General features: G+C 33.2%; 1 protein-coding gene across 2 annotated transcripts in view; it reads left to right on the forward strand.

Annotated features, from left to right (window-relative positions):
* LOC122503295 (phospholipase DDHD1-like) overlaps nucleotides 1–17713 on the forward strand; it is a 264104-nt gene that overhangs the window by 73283 nt on the left and 173108 nt on the right. For both annotated transcript variants that reach the window (XM_043613775.1, XM_043613776.1), the window contains exon 3: nucleotides 8706–8879. In XM_043613775.1, the coding sequence (XP_043469710.1) occupies nucleotides 8706–8879 (174 nt within the window). The remainder of the gene's footprint in view (nucleotides 1–8705; nucleotides 8880–17713) is intronic.

Here is a 17713-nt window from a genome sequence, read left to right on the forward strand (position 1 = left end):
TTTACAAATGTACAAAATTATAACGCATAAATTTATATTTTTAGGTCCTTCTTAGTGAGAAAGAAGTAAAAATACCAAATTTTGAGAAATACAATGATGTGGACGATATTGTTTTATTATTGAAGGAAGTCGATAAAATTGCTCCATGTGGTGAAAGTGAAAGGTTAATTGATATAAAATAAAGTTTTTCTCGTAAAGAATTTTATATTGCATTTGCAATATTATTAATAAAAATTATCTTTACAGAACTGACAAATGTTTAGGATACATTTTAAGAAAGGAGGAAAATATACCTGGTCGTAAAAACGTATTTTGTGAAGCATGTTCCAAACATCGCAAGCAATTACAAAAAAAGAAAGAAGCAGTGCATACAGAAAAGAATAATTCGACACATTCGTTGCGAGAAAAATTTAAAAATGCCAATAAGAAAGTAAAGAGATTGGTTAAAAATGTAAGAATATATTTAAAAATATATAGTTGAAATATATATTAAGTTTCAATATATTATATTTATATATATACATAAAATATTAACTTTGTAGGGTAAAGTGCTGAAGGCATCTGTAAAATATATATATTTATATATTTATATATATATTAAGTTTCAATATATTATATTTATATATATATACATAAAATATTAACTTTGTAGGGTAAAGTGCTGAAGGCATCTGTAAAAGACTTGCAGAGAAAATGTGCGGTTACGAAGGATGAGGTTTTGAATGGAGCTATTGCCATGCTGTCCGAAAAAGAGCAACTAGCTGTTCGAGCTTGTTATAATGCATCCAAAGTAAAAAATAGAAAAGGAATGAGATACAGCAGACAATGGCTTTACGAGTGTATATTATTGAGAATAAAAAGTAAAAAGGCGTATAAGCACATTCGTAAACATCAAATTTTAGTTGTACCTTCAACATCAACTTTGGAAAGACACATGAAGCAAATCAAAAGCACGTATGGCTTTCAAGAGAGCGTTTTCCGTGCTTTAAAATTAAAAACAGAAAAAATGGATCCAAAACATCGACATGGTATGTTTAAACATTTATCCAATTTTGATTAAAAAGTTAAATATTTTTTTAATGCATTCTTCATTTCAGGTGCCATTTTATTGGATGAAATGAAATTATCCACATCCTTAACATTCAATAAAATGAACTTAAAGTTTGAAGGCTTTACAAACCTAGGGGAACACACGCCTGAGCATCAAAAATCAGAGCTAGGCGATCATGCTTTGATTTTTATGTTTCAGTCTTTTATGACCGGCGAAATTCAAACTTTGGGTTGCTTTCTTTCAAAAGGAAGCGCAACAAGTACTGTTTTTCGGAATTGCTGATGTTCTGGAAGTTTTTCAAAACAAGCATCCACAATTGGAAGATTGCGAGCCAACAAAAAATTTTGGCCGGAGAATGAAAGGTCTGCTTGATGCAATGAATGACAAGTGTGCTTCAGCAGGAATGGCACCTAACAATGGCGCATATAATGTAAATTAAAATATTTTATTATCTTATTTTTTTCTGTGTATTATTACTTATTGTATTATATTTGTTTATAGGCTGTCGAAAATTTTCTGGAATATTTAGAAAACTGGAGACGCGGAGCAATAGAAAAAGGATATGAATTTATTCCAGAAAGTACTTATTATGGTTTAAAAATATCCTTGAAAGCAACTCTCGAGTTATGCGATTACTTGACCAAGGATTGTGGATTCCAATACCTTCTGACTGCACGTTTAAATCAAGATGCTCTAGAAGTGTGTATTAATATTTCCCATTGTAAAGTAGCATTTAAAAATATTTGAACATTTTTAGATATAATTATTTCATATTGTCTTTTTGCAGAGATTTTTTGGCATGATGAGACAATCTTGTGGTGCGAATGATCACCCCGACTCACATTTATTTATTCAAATCTATCGATTAATCTCCACATATTCTTTAGTTAAACCTCCAAGAGGCTCAAATATTTCAAATTCGGAAGTATTTGATGTTTTGCTTCAAATAAGAGACATTGATGACGTGGAAGAAAGGAATAATCAATGGCATGCTCAGCTTGACACTATTTTGGACAGAGGCTGCACTGACGTTTTTGTAGAAGCCACTGCCCTAGAAAAAGAGCATGACTATTGCGACTCAGAACCCTTAACATACGCTATTTCTTACATTTCTGGCTATGTAGCTCGCAAATCAATAACAAGGTTTGCAAAATTTATTAATGAAAAAAAGCAAATAACGTGTGACAACTGCGTATCGACATTACAATTATCTGGCAACGAAGTAATTCCAGAGAGCCACAAATTAATTGAAATTAAATCAAAAGGATATTTAAAACATCGATCAAGAAATTTGACCCAGTTAATCACACTTATTGAGAAGGCTTTATTGACAGTTTTAGCCGAAAATAAGCTTGATTCCGAAATACTATTTAGGGTTACCGAGGAATTAGATAAAAGTTTAAATCTTCCTCAAGTGGGATGCGCAATACATTCTTTACAATTAACGCATCGTGTTGTAAGCTTCTATTTAACTACGAGGATGTATTTCGTTGAAAAGCAGTCGACAAAAAACAATGTTGAGCGGGAAAAAGTAAAAGAAAAAAGAAAATTGGCAAAATTGGTTGAAGCGACTAAATTGTCACAAAAAACTGAAGTGGCACTGAAAAAAACTAGAAAAATAAAATAAAAATTGCTCACTTCCACAATTTTTAATTAAAAATGTGCAACAAAAAAACGTTTTATTTTTGTTAAATATAGAAAATTTATTTAATTACAAAACTTACAAACATTGTTGGTCACCCAAATTTATACACAATTTATTTAAAATAAGTAAGTCTTCAATAAAATAAATAGCAATAATTTTATCAAATATTGCGGTGAGCGCAATATTTTAAATACATATTTGTGTTGTGCGTGTGTAAAAATGCAGTATTATTAAAAATCATAATTGTATAGACCAAAAAAAAGAAGAATTGATTATTATATGTAAAAATCAGGTTGCAATTTCTTAATAAAAATAAATAAGTTTGTTCCGTTAAGAAACATACACAATTATCATTAAAAAAATTAATCAAACGAAAATATTATGCGTGTAAATCGATGTTACAAATAGAAATTATTTTGTTGTAATTTGATAGATTTAAAAATTGAATAAAAACATTTAAACAATTGTTTACTTTGCATTAGGTATATACCTAATAATAAGACTAATATGAATTGATGTTTCATTTAAAAAATAGTATTAATAGAGATAATAATTCACTTTACTGTGTCAATTTGTCATCAATGAAAATGCGCACACCTGACTCAGAATATAATGCCACTCTTTTTCTAACATCACCATTTTCTTCCATTTTTATAAATCCAAAGAAAGAATTGTTTCCCTTAGAATAAGACCAATTTTTGGAAGGCATATTCACTTGATATAAGTTATTTTGCAAATATTTGAATGTGCAAATTACATTTATCGTATTATTCCTTGCATTTGCCATTATTCACTACGCAGCATCTACACAGATAGTGTTTTCAGGAGAGATGATAAAACCTAAAAAAAGAGACATCTTTTAAAAAATTACGTGTACTATTTACATAAAGCATTTATATTTCCTTCTTTTCTCATCTACATTTTTTACATATAATAGAAATCTATAAATTTTTGGTTAAAATTTCATGTAATGATTAAACAAATTCTAACGTTTCAATAACATTTTCTATCTCCAATAAATGTATTTACATAAATAAACTTTAACTTACCACGTTTTTGGTATTGTCTCAAATTTATTAGTAAATATAAAAAATAATTTTATATTTGCAGATTTACTTATCGTTTCACATACTTTAATTATTGTTATTTCACTTGACACTGATGTTGTTTACTGCGTGTTTAAATGGTTTTACTATTTGACAGCAGACGACTCATTGTGAAAAATTATAAGTATACCGTTTGTCCGCTAGAGGTGTTACAATCTGTTATCTCAAATTTTTTATTTAATTCCCCTGAGCTGGGGCCATGGTTGAACATGAGTGCGTGCTCCTTATACTACTTCATGGTTAGGATGTTAGGTTTATGCGCGTCGATCCCGGGTTCGAATCCCAGTCCCCCCAAATTTGTTTTCAAAATTTTCTGCTTTATGTCAGGTTTCCAAAATAGAGAAGAGCAACAAACTTAACTTTCTAATTTAATATTTATTTATTATATTATTAATAGAGGTGTGCAAAAAGCTCGAAAAGCCGAGCCGGGCCGCAATTTTTTCGAGTCGAGCCGAGCCGAGCCCGAGCCGGGCTCGATGTATCGGGTACCCGAAATTTTCGAGTACCCGAATTCACTCGAGTACTCGAATATTTCGGGTACTCGAATGAATTCGGGTAACCGAAATTTTCGAGTACTCGATTTAATTCGAGCTTTTAAATTAAAAAAAAATTTTTTTTGAAAAAAAAAAAATTTAATTAAAAATTAATGTAGAAAATTTTGGATTTTCTCAAGGGCTCGAATCAAATCGAGTACTCGAAATTTTCGAGTACCCGAAAGTTTCGGGTACTCGAAAAATTCGAGTACCCGAAATTATTCGAGCTTTTTATAAAGCTCGGCTCGAGCTCGAACTGAATAGGCTCGGCTCGGCTCGGCTCGAAAAATGAAAAGCTCGAAAATACCCGCTCGAGCTTCGGGTTTCGAGCTTTTTGCACACCTCTAATTATTAATTATTTTGTCAATATTTTCCATAACTGGTAAACTTATCACAACCTTACCTTAACCTTACCTCAACCTTGACATATAACCTTAACTCAACCTTAACGTGTAACGTTACCTCAACCTTAACGTGTAAGGTTACATCAACCTTAACGTGTAAGGTTACATAAACCTTAACGTGTAAGGTTATCTCAACCTTAACGTGTAAGGTTACCATAGCCTTATCATATATACTTACCACACTCTAACATGTAACCTTACCTCCATGGCGGAAGTTTTTAGTTCACCTCAGGTCTACCACAGCAATATCGTGTAACCTTATGAGCCTTACGATTAGTACTCAACATAACCTTACCTCATACTATTGTGCTATGTGGGAATGTAAAACATAACCTCACTTTATTGGACCAATTCTAACTTTTTGTATGTAACAGGTTTGTTAAATTAATATTTATACATATAATAAGAGTATATAATCTTGAAAAGAAATTGTCTTCTGAATTTAAAAAATTAGTTATTTTAATTAACTCAAATAATTAAAGCGAATTTTAAAAAAGTTTTTTTTCTGAAGGAATTTTCATTAAAACTAAATTTTGATTTAAAATAAATTTTTATTATTAAATCAAAATTTTAATATTAAATAATTTAAAAAATTTGTTATTTAGTTGTCAACAGTAAAATAAAAGAACAAAATTAAAAATATAAAAAACTATAAACTGTAAAACCAAAAGATTTATTTTATAGAAAATATTTCGAAAATGTCAATACACAACTGTTTAGTTACTGAAACTGACGGTAGCGCTAACGCCACGACAAACTTTGGAACATAATTTCTCGGAACGCCTCGATAGTGCCATGAAAATAACTGTACAGGACTTCTATGCAGTAATAATCAAGTTCAACTTTATATTTTCTTTAACAGTGTTATGCAGTAGCTGTCTAGTAATTCGCCAGTTAAGCTAGATTAAACTTCCATGACTAAAACTGTACAGTAACTTGAATAAATCTACACGGAAAAAAAAAGTTCGAGGATTATTCGGGAACTTCGTTCTTAACTCTTGGATACGGCGGGTAGTACACGGATAACTAAAGGTTGCCTCGTTTAAATATGTAATTTACTATTTCTCTACAAATTATAACTATTTCACCACTTCTCGGCAAACTGTTCTTGAAAAAGTCGGGAACTGTTCAAGAAAATCGAAAAGTTAGGCGAATGCAAGAAAAAATGGATTCTGCTTCCCCCCTCCCACTTCCCCTCCTTGACACGTGCGCACACACACACACATTTATCCTTGAAGGTCACATACAATTTTTATTTTTTATTAAGTTTCTGAAATAGAAAAAACCATATTAGAGAAAAATCGACGGCGGCTGGAACAGAACTCGCGTACCCGAGAATAGAAGTCCGGCGTCTTATCCAGCTGAGCTAAACAGGCGAGTTAAATACCTCAGCATAAAATAAATATATAAGGCACGCAAGTCTTACTGACGGTGAGACTTGTTGAGACTGGTGCGCACAGTTTCTGCGCACCAAGATTTCTTGACGAGTTCCCGAAAATTTCAGAAACAGTTGCGGCCAGTGCCATGAACTTTACATGAGAAAGTAATGAAAAAGAGACTAATGGACTATTTATAGCTTTTTCTAATACAGTTCCCAAATTTCTTTCAAACATTCATTGATTACCATTGAATGTTCGTCGCTAGTTCAGAGCTGTTACCACGTATCCAAGAGTTAGGAAATAATTCCTGAAATATTATGGGAACTTTTTTTTTCCGTGTAGTCTGATAAATTTCTACTAGGGGTTAGGCCTACCGTTTTCGCTGTGTATATAAAAATTTCAAAATAAATAGATCCCATCGTTTGCCCACGATCGGACAAGGCTTAAAAATTGTTAATTCCCAATGGGAAATGCCAATGTAGTGCCGATGTTCACCACTGGCTTAGTACTCAGACGATTGTTCGGCGTAGTCTAGCCGAGCCTCGACAATTAGTGCTGGCGCAGTACAGAATTTTTGTTTCGCCAAAGCTTGGACAATCCACGGCGGCAAGTGCTGGCTGAGTATAGAAAAATTGTTCACAACGCTCTTTGCCAACATTGCTTTTTTGACATAAACTTGAAAAAAAATTATAAAAAAAGTTTATGAATGTTTATAAATATAAATTTATTGAAAAAAATTAATATTTTACTTTTCAGTTCATTTTTTATTTTTATTAAATTTAATAATAATAATTTAACATAATTGTCTACTTTTTTAAATAATAATTTATTTACACAAATTAAAATTATAAACAAAATTTAAACTTTAATCTCAATAATAATTTGGTTCCTATTAAAATACTATTATACTTCTTACTATGAATAAAAAATTATCACATAATTTAAGAATTACGTAAAATGTTAGTCTCCATCTTTAATACAATTTCTTTTAGAAGAGAAATATTTTATGAATAATAACTATTTATTAATTAAGGAAGATTTCGACTATATCAGCAATTAGTGACATCTATTAGAAGTCAATTGAACTCTTTGGTTTAGAGTCAGGTGTTATTCTTAAGATAATTATTCCGATATGGTTGTCGGTAAATAATTATTTTTTTTGAATTTAATTTTTGATCTGAAAAAATAAGCTGCGTGAACGACTGCACTGTGCATCTGTGAGGACTCGAACCCCAGTTAATAGCTGCCTTTCGCGGGACTAACGCCTACCAATGCACCATGCCAACACAGCCTGGACGTTCACGTTTCTTATAATCTCAGATCAAGCCCATACACTAGTCGAAGAGCTGTATAGTTAATGTAGGAAATTATTTGCTGATGAAGAATTTTAATTAAGGAAGATTTCGACTATATCAGCAATTAGTGACATCTATTAGAAGTCAATTGAACTCTTTGGTTTAGAGTCAGGTGTTATTCTTAAGATAATTATTCCGATATGGTTGTCGGTAAATAATTATTTTTTTTGAATTTAATTTTTGATCTGAAAAAATAAGCTGCGTGAACGACTGCACTGTGCATCTGTGAGGACTCGAACCCCAGTTAATAGCTGCCTTTCGCGGGACTAACGCCTACCAATGCACCATGCCAACACAGCCTGGACGTTCACGTTTCTTATAATCTCAGATCAAGCCCATACACTAGTCGAAGAGCTGTATAGTTAATGTAGGAAATTATTTGCTGATGAAGAATTTTAATTAAGGAAGATTTCGACTATATCAGCAATTAGTGACATCTATTAGAAGTCAATTGAACTCTTTGGTTTAGAGTCAGGTGTTATTCTTAAGATAATTATTCCGATATGGTTGTCGGTAAATAATTATTTTTTTTGAATTTAATTTTTGATCTGTATATAGTGTATGGGCTTGATCTGAGATTATAAGAAACGTGAACGTCCAGGCTGTGTTGGCATGGTGCATTGGTAGGCGTTAGTCCCGCGAAAGGCAGCTATTAACTGGGGTTCGAGTCCTCACAGATGCACAGTGCAGTCGTTCACGCAGCTTATTTTTTCAGATCAAAAATTAAATTCAAAAAAAATAATTATTTACCGACAACCATATCGGAATAATTATCTTATGAATAACACCTGACTCTAAACCAAAGAGTTCAATTGACTTCTAATAGATGTCACTAATTGCTGATATAGTCGAAATCTTCCTTAATTAAAATTCTTCATCAGCAAATAATTTCCTACAATAACTATTTATTAATATTATTTACCATTTTGTTGTTAAATTATTTATAATTATTAATTTACGACTAATTAATAACAATACGGCATTTGTAGAAGAATTCAGGGTTAAGTCGCGCAACGTGACTCGAAAATGTGAAGCAACGCGCCCTCTTTTTTTTCAGTGTATAGTAAATTTTTTAAAAATATTTTTATTAAAAACTACGTGTGAAAATAAAAATTTTCATTATAAAAACGTTCAATTTGATCAATTATGTTATTTACTGATAAAATAATAATAATTTTTTATTTCATTTTTCATAATTTATATTTATACATTTAAAACATACATTCTAATAGGTGAAGAATGGGACATAATGCGTGGGACATGGTTCTACGATAGCAGTTGGATACCTTTAGAAACAGAGCATTCGGAAATAATAGAAAAAGTACATCTTAGATTTTTTCAACATCAAAAACTCACGCAATCAAATTCTGAACCCGAATTAGGATCAACTTCACATGCTTTTAAAGGTATACATAAGTCAATTATATAAAAAGTAATAAAACATTCTTTTTTGCAACACTAACCTCTAAAGTTAAATTTTACACACCGAAAAGTATGTGTAAAGAACCTCTTTATAAAACGGTGTGTAAAGTGATTCACTTTACGCACCGAAATTTACTTTACGCACTGTTTTGTATGTTTTAATGATTATGCATGTATACATAGTATATGTATATACTATGTATGTATATGTTTTTTTATGTTTTATGTTACATTTATTTATATTCGTATATATAAAAAAATAAAAAAAAAATATATATATATATATATATATCCTTATTAATAAAATCAGATGTCTGTCTGTACATTGCTTAAAACTTCAAAATGTTAACATGATTAGTTATTATGGACATCAGAGATTCCAAAAATGTTCTTAAAAAATTTAATGTATGTATGTATGTATGTATGTATGTATGTATGTATGTATGTTTGTCTGTCACAAAAACTTTGTACCCCAATCACACAAAAACATGTGAATCGATTTAAGTCCAACTTGGTTGGTTATTAGGTATTGACCCAAGGAAGGTTTATAAATTTACAGATTTAAAAAATATTAATTAGAACGGGAGATATTCAATTTTTTCAAAAAATTCAAAAAATCGAAAATTTCAAAATTTTTTATTTTTCATGGATTGCTTTTGAAGTTTATATACTTGAGTATTATATGTTATTTAGTCTCATTAAAGCATAACTTTGCAAAAAATAAAGTCCTATAACTAATATGTAAGTATAAAAATGTTTTCAAAAAATCGAAAATTTCAAAATTTTACATTTTTTTATGGATTGCTTTTAAACTTTCTATATTTGAGTATTACATGTTATTTGGTCACATTTTAGCATAATTTTTAAAAAATACTATTCTACAACTAAGATGTAAATATAAAAATATTTTCAAAAACTTGAAAAATGGAAAATTTCCAAATTTCACAATTTTTAATGGATAGCTTTTAAACTTTCTAAAAATGAATATTATATGTTATTTAGTCAGATTTTATCATAATTTTGCAAAAAATACTATCCTACAAGAAATATAAAAAAATTTTCAATATATCAAAAAATCGATACTAATTACTATATGAAGTATAATTCAGTAGTATTTTTGGAGTCTCTGATTAATATTTTGATGTCAAAATAGTGCAATTCAAAATTATTTATCAAATCAATCTAATATTTTCAAGAAGTTCAGAAATATTGAAAATGGAAATTTTTTATGATTAAAATGATTTCGCAGGATGTCAAGAATTGTAAGTCACCTGTGATACAATACAAGCATATTATGCCACTAGGCAAAAACTTACATGTTAAAACGTTTTTTCATTTTAACTCTAGATTTAACTTTAAGAGATGTTTTGAGCAATGTAAAGACAAAAGTTAACACGGTGTCTATTTTTGTTTAATTTTCATGCTTTGTCCAAATTTTTCACGGTTTATCTTTTTTTTGTCAAATTTAAATTTACTTGATTTTATCCATAAATAAATCTACAAATGGCTATAAAAATTTACTTATTTTATGAAAATACTGTTTTTTAAGTTCATATAAATATAGATTGTATTACTTGCTGTCGTACAGTTTTCTGTTTATACTAATACATTTAACTGGGTATCTACTAAACGGGAAAAACTGTAAAAAGCTGGGAATATGCCGAACCGGGAATTTTCCTATCAAATTAAGAAAAAGTTTCATTATATTAATTCGCTTTTAAAAAATTGCTTTTTACTTCAATTTTTATTGATGTATAATATTTATGAAAACAGACCCGAGTCAAAATTTAAGCCCTACTTTCAGCCTAAAATTTAGGTCTTATGTTAGGTTTTAGCAGTCGTAACGTAGGGTCTACTTGCGATACAATTAGTTCCAATTAGACTCTACTATAACTCCAAAAAATGTATGGAAAATTTAATTTTTTTAATACATTAATTAAAGTACTACAAATTGATAAATATTGTTCTCTGCATTTGAATTGGTTAAAATAACTAATTTGATAACAAAAAGTCAATCACTGATTCAAATAGTAATATTTTCCTACTAAAATAGCTATAATGGTAACTAATTATTATTTTTTTCCGGTCAAATTAAATTCCCTAGCTATTTCCTGATTTTCCAGATTGGTAGAAACTTAAATGTATTGGTAGAAACTAAAACCCGTCGAAGACGGGTACGACAGCTAGTATATTATATAAATACAAATGAACAACTACAATTCCCCTCATAGTTACTATAATTGTATAGAAATGTTGCCCAAATATTCCCGGTAAGAAGCGAGGAATTGAAAAGAATTCAGAAGTTCATTTCTTTTGAATGGGCGAATTTCCAAAATAATCCAATTCCTCGGTGGAGCAAGGTAAAGTAGCAAAATCTATTATTCTTAATTGACTTCACCAAAATATGAAACGCACATTCAAAAGAGTGAGAGAGTACATTAAATCAGTAGAAATTTCTATTCCACTGAATTGCATTACTATCACTCAATATTTCACTTGAAAAAAAGGTTAGGTTTTGAAAACTTAACGTTAAACATTGAACACTTGAAAATTTCTTTCATTTATTTCAATAAGAGAATTTTTTTATTTTATCGTAAGCACTGTGCGTTTTTAACCATATTTTCACTAGTTTTAATATTTCATTTTAATAATTTAGCACTGAAATCACAATGAAATTCACACGACGCGAAAAATAGCTGTCACTGCATTTTATTTTAAGACAATAACTAGAGGAGCTCCTACAAATAATTGGAAAGATTAGGCTTTTTAAAATTGTTTGTCAAAAGTTCTATTCCTCTTAATGTGTTTCTAAAATTCGAAGCAGTCAATTAAAAAGAATAAACAATTTCTATTCATTTGAATTGACTACGTAGAATCGCTTAAAGTCGATTGAAAAGAATATCTATTTCTTTTTTTTCAATTCGGTTTTACAAGATTTACTTTGTCGATTCAAAAGGATAGGATTCTGTATTTTTTTTGGAACGTTGAGAAGCAGAAAAATTTTGCGCATTCAAAAAAATAGAAACTCCTAATTCTTTTTTATCATCTCCTTGACACGAGCAATAGAGAGGAATTAATTTTTCTGATATTTTGCTGTTCACAGAGGAATTGGGTTTTTTTTGGAAATTCGCCTATTCAGAAAGATTAAAAAATCCTCGTTTAACAGAATATTTCTGGAAATTTAATCTTTTTCTATTCCTCGCTTCTTACCGGGTTATCAATATTTTTGCAAAATTCAGTGAGGGGGGGGGAGGTGAGTGTTGCAAAAAATGTTGTATGACACTCGTGCGTAAAGCTGATTATACAAATGTCACACTTGTATAATAATCACTCACTTTACGCACTTGTATCATAAATAACTATTATATTATATTTCTTATATTTTCTTTCATTTTTACATTCTCATCACATGAGAAGGTATTAGTTTTGATCGAAAATTGACTTTTGCTAATTTTATGAAATCTTTACGTTTTGGGGTCTCCTGAACCCGAAATTAGATTAGGAAAATACAAACTACTTTTCTCTACAACATTTTTTGGTAAAAACTCAAATTTCGAAGTCACAGGCTCTTAAATGGTAAAAAAAAATCCAAAATCCCAAAATAACGCTAAAAATCTTAAAGAAATAGAAGTAACTTTAACTATTTTCACATAATCTTACCCAAATACACCCAAAAAACATATTTATAGACATAAAACTCTCAATTTCTCGAAAAACCACTGTATATATATTGGGGTGGTTCTTATTTTGGAAAAATTGGAATTTCTTAGGTCGCCGGACGGAATTTGAATTAAAATGTGAAAACAATTAGCTACCCACAAGAACAGCCCATTTGATGAATATTAACCCGTGCCGACGAAGGGTTAAAGTTTAAATGGGGTTTAACATGGGTTTGGTGCACTTCTGCAAACTTTGTATTACAACTTTTCCATTTCTCAAAAATTTGACTTAGATCTATATATTCCCATAGTTTTTCGCACGCTGAACATGAATATGATGTCAAAAATAACTTTTGATAACTACCGGTTGTCAAAGAAGCTGTCAAATTTTTAAATAAAGAGAATTTTCAAGATTTTTACATTAACTTTTACGAATAAAACAGTTTCTTGTGAAAATTTTAGTTTATATCTAGCAATTTAATACACTTTGACAGTTGACAGCTGTCAAATGAGTTGTCAACTTTTATAAACACCAGTTTTCAAAGAGTTTTAAATGAATAATCCCAAAAAACGGTTCTGTGGGTAAATTTAGTTCATATATAGGTATTTAATATATTTTGGAAGATGACATCTGTCAATTTAGTAGTCAACTTCTATATAATAGGATTTTTTAAAAATTTCCTAATTATTTTTTATAAATGATTTTTTAAGAAAACTTAGTTTATATTTAGGAATTTAATATATTTTAACATTTGGCAACTGTCAAAACAGCTGTCAACTTATATACGACAGAATTTTTCCCAAAGTTTTTAATTAATTTACCAATTTTGTAAGCTTTTGTAAATTGTGTAATAAATAAATGAAAATAAACAAGTCTAACTTTCATTGAAACTGAATTCAATTCTGAATTAATTCCTTTTTAATTCCTTATAAGTTGACAACTGTTTTGACAGTTGACCCTGTCGCGAGATTTTGGCTAGACGTAATTAATTTATTTAATTAAGAAAGAAAAATCAGGGGAGGTAAGACTCGGACGGGAGGCACAACAACGGTGAGAGATCCACGGTCCTGATGAGCAGTAGAGCGACAAACTTGTTGCTCGTCCAATGACCAGAGAAATTGCGTGAGCAAAGGCGAACTTACCGGTAGACGACAATTCCTCTCGGTTGGTTCAGTGCAGCGAATCTGGATTGGCACTCGAAGAATAATCCAAAATGCGGGTTATTAATGGATGATAAAATATAACATTTATTATCGTAACACTAAGAACTAATTACAGGTGCAACAATTGTTCGCAAAGTCGCGATTACAAAATTGCGTGTTTACACGTCGCTCGCGGTAGCTCGCATCTATCTGGCGTGCTACGTCAGTTCGCGAATTGTCGGCTATGGATGTCGCTTGGCGCGCCATCCAGTGCCGATTATTGGCGTAAATTCGAAATTGGATTTCTGAGTGCAAACGACCAAATACAAAAATAAAAATGGACAGGGTCGTTACACTTCCCCCTTCTATTTTGTCGTTAGCACTCGTTTTTGTTTAAGTTCGCCTTTTTACGGCTCACTTCAACTGGTCTTCAACTGTGGAAGGAAATTATTTATTAAGAAAAACAAAAATGAAATCATATTCAAAAGATAGTAAAGAAAAAATTTTTAAATTGAAATCCAAGGTTCCCTTCTGTAATTTCATATAAATTTTTTTTGATTTTGTAAGATGGACGAGCGATTGTCGCTCTCTCTCTTTTTGTGGTAAACGCTTTTCTAGTATTATTAGTAATTAAGTAGGCACTATTTGTGCATTTTGCGAAAATTTGTAGTTTCGTGGTAACAAAAGGCGCTACGGCGCGTAGAATATTATAATAGATAACAAGCGCAATGGCGCGAAAATAAAAATGTAATAGAAAACAATAGGCGCAACGGCGCAAAAACAACATAATAAAAAAATATACATATATCTATTCTTTTTTTTCAATGAGATCGTCGCTTTATTGCGAGGTACTAGTGTTGAGGTAGAGTTGTCGCGTTGTGTGCAGAGTCTTCTACTGGTTTTCATCTTCTTCCTTGTCAATGTTGATCCGCAGGGCCTCTGTTAGCGTCTCCCACAAGGTTGCGTTCTGGTCGTCCGATTCGTTTTGGGAAATAACGGCGCTTGGATTTCGCCTTGATTCAGAGTGCGTGGCAGAGGGTGTGATACTCGTTATTGGTTGTGAGATAGTGGAGGTCGATGCTTTATGACTCGAAGATCTTTGTGAAGGTTTCTTGCGAATGGTACCCGTTGGTTTGTTGGTTTCTTTCGCGGGAATTGAATCTGACTCGTCCTCTAACTTCTGCATCTTCTTGTTTCGTTTCAGCACGCCTTCAGTGATAAGGCGTTTACGGCACTCGACGCAGTTGGTATGGGGGAGGTTGAGGGGTCTCCAGCAGGATTTTCAACGTGACTTCTCCGGAACGTCAAACTTTTCTTCTGGAACATGAGGCCAAGGACAGTCTTTGGTTGAAAAATCTGGGCATGCGCATCGTTGGCAAAAATTTCCGTTATACGATTTCTTGCAGTGACGGAAAGAATGGCCGGTGACTCCGCAGTTGAGACATCCATCAGGAGCTCGGGGTCTAATTTTGATCTCCAGTAGATCACACTGCATTTTGTACACCTCAGCGACTTTGTGGGTAAATAAGTCGCGTGTTTTAATGTAGAGTTCCTCCAGGCGATAGTAGTCGTTCTCGAGGTCTTTATAGTCCACATCGTATGAATCCAGGTCGCGTTGTTGAGCATCTGACTTCTTTTTTTGGTCCTGGAGCTCTTCCTGAGTCGCTTCGAGTTTTTCAGCGGTTATGCGGCTTTCTTGGAATAACTCGACGAAGGACGAGTAGTGTTGTTCGAGCCTCTCGAATCTGGAGCTCGAAAAAGGAGGTGGTGGTTGTCTACCTCTCGCGTTACGCAGTTCTTGAACTTCGTTTAGCAGAGACTGTTGTGAAGTCAATATTGCGTCGAGCTCAGCCTTTTTGAGCAGGACAAGTCCAGAAAGTTCAGTCGCGAGGAAGGAAGGCGCTAAATGACCCTGCGGACCATGTGGTGTTGGAGCCAAGCACAGGATTTTTGCCTCCGCTGCATTTGTTGTTTCGATGTTGACGTTGTTCGACGCTTCCATGGTGAGTCTGAAATCAAAACGTTACACAGTTCGAGATCGAAGACCTTTCTTGGCGCGTTTTAAATCATTAATATGATATTTTCCAAGTTTCTTTCCATTTGCATCGCCGAGGACGACTACCAAGGGAGATAATTTTTCAATTATCTTGACTGGACCTCTGTAACGCGGAGCGAGTTTCGAACTGAAATTTTTCGCGGCATTGGAAAGCACATTGTTTGGATAAAATACCAAGTCTCCAACCTCGAATTCAGTTTCGGGTTTACGTTTCTTATTATAAGTCTTGCTTTGCCTCTTGGCGGCCTTGATCATATGTTTTTCAATTTCTACACGGAACGCGTCAATTCTCTTTAATCGTTCCTCCCACTCCTTATGAGTCACGTCTGTAACGTCAATGTCAGTCGTGTCTTCGCCAATTCGTCTTGGCTCGCGACCGAAATTAAGAAACGCGGGTGTTACTCCCAGAGAAGTGTGGACTGTGGTGTTAAGGGCGAATTGAATTTCCTCAAATGAACTATCCCACTCACGTTGATCGTCTCCGAGAAGACTCGCGATCATCGTTTTTAAATTGCGATTTACGCGTTCAACGGGATTCGATTGCGGCTGATAAACGGGAGTTGTTTTTTGAGATGAACCGATTTTTTGTAGGAACTTTGTAATATTTTTATTTACGAACTCGGTACCGTTATCGGTAAGGAATGTTCTCGGAGTTCCCCATCGGTTAATAAGCGTTGTGAGAGATTTTATTATTTTTGGCGCGTCTGCTCGTGTAAGGGTAAAGCATTCTACGTATCTCGTGTAAGTGTCCTCGCACACAAGGACGTAACGTTTGCCAGTTTTTGAGCGTGGAAGGGGGCCCATTATATCTAAAGGAAACCGTTTCCCATGGTTCTTGAATTCTACGCGGATACATTAAGCCTTGAGGGGGCGAATTATCCGGTTTGCATCGGATGCAGACTTCGCAGTCACTGACGTAACGCTTTACGTCTTCGCGAATACCGGGCCAATAAAAAGAGTTTAATATTGACTGATAGGTTTTTTTGACACCTTGGTGCGCGGATTGCGGGGAATCGTGGTATTTTGCTATAGTAGGTAGAATTTCTGATTCTTTCAATACCTTTTTCCAGGCGTTGTTATCGCCTATTATTTGTTTTAACGCGCTGGGTTTGTAATAATAGAGTTCGCAATTTGGGTCTAACTTGTATCGTTGGTAGCGAGTTGGATTTTTTCGAACGAGTTTTACCATCTCATCGTACCAGGTTAGACTGCGCGTGAGATTCAGCTGTGTTTGCGCGTCATCTGGAGGATTTTCGTATAAGCGCGAGAGTGTATCTGGCGCTTCATTTAACGTTCCTTTCCGATGTTCTATTTTCACGCGATTTGCTGAAAGCTCGAGAGCCCATCTCGCTAATCTGCCTCGAGGGTCTTTAATACCCTGTAGCCAAGTCAGACTTGAGTGGTCCGTTACTGCGGTAAATTCGGTAAGCTCGAGGTAACAACGGAGCTTTTTCATCGCGTCTATCAATGCTAAGCATTCCTTCTCAGTGGTGGTGTAATTTAATTCCGCACCACGGAGAGGTCTACTTGTGCAAGTGATTAGGTATTCGCGCTCCTCACCCTTTTGAGTGAGTATCGCTCCTATTCCTGTATCGCTTGCGTCGGTATAGAGAAAGAAAGGTAAGCCGGGCCGAGGGGCGTTCAAGGTTAAGGCGTTTCGCAATTCTTCTTTGACATTGAGAAACGCAGTCTCATGTTCATCGGACCATTCCCAGGGTACTTTCGGGCTCGCTAATTTGTTTAGTGGACCCTGTACCCGCGCGATGTTGCGTAGATGGCGATGGTACCAATTCACGGAGCCATTGAACTGGCGTAGCTCCTTGCGGTTTCTTGGTCGCGGTCTTTGGAGTATGGGTTCTACGCGTTTTGGGTTTGGCTTAAGGCCGTCCTTGTCAAGGATATAACCGAGATACTCGACTGAAGACCTAGCGAAAAAGGATTTTTCACGGTTGATTGTCAT

This window comes from Leptopilina heterotoma, unplaced genomic scaffold, assembly GCF_015476425.1.
Source record: "Leptopilina heterotoma isolate Lh14 unplaced genomic scaffold, ASM1547642v1 Lhet_256, whole genome shotgun sequence".
Classification (NCBI taxonomy): Eukaryota; Metazoa; Arthropoda; class Insecta; order Hymenoptera; family Figitidae; genus Leptopilina; species Leptopilina heterotoma.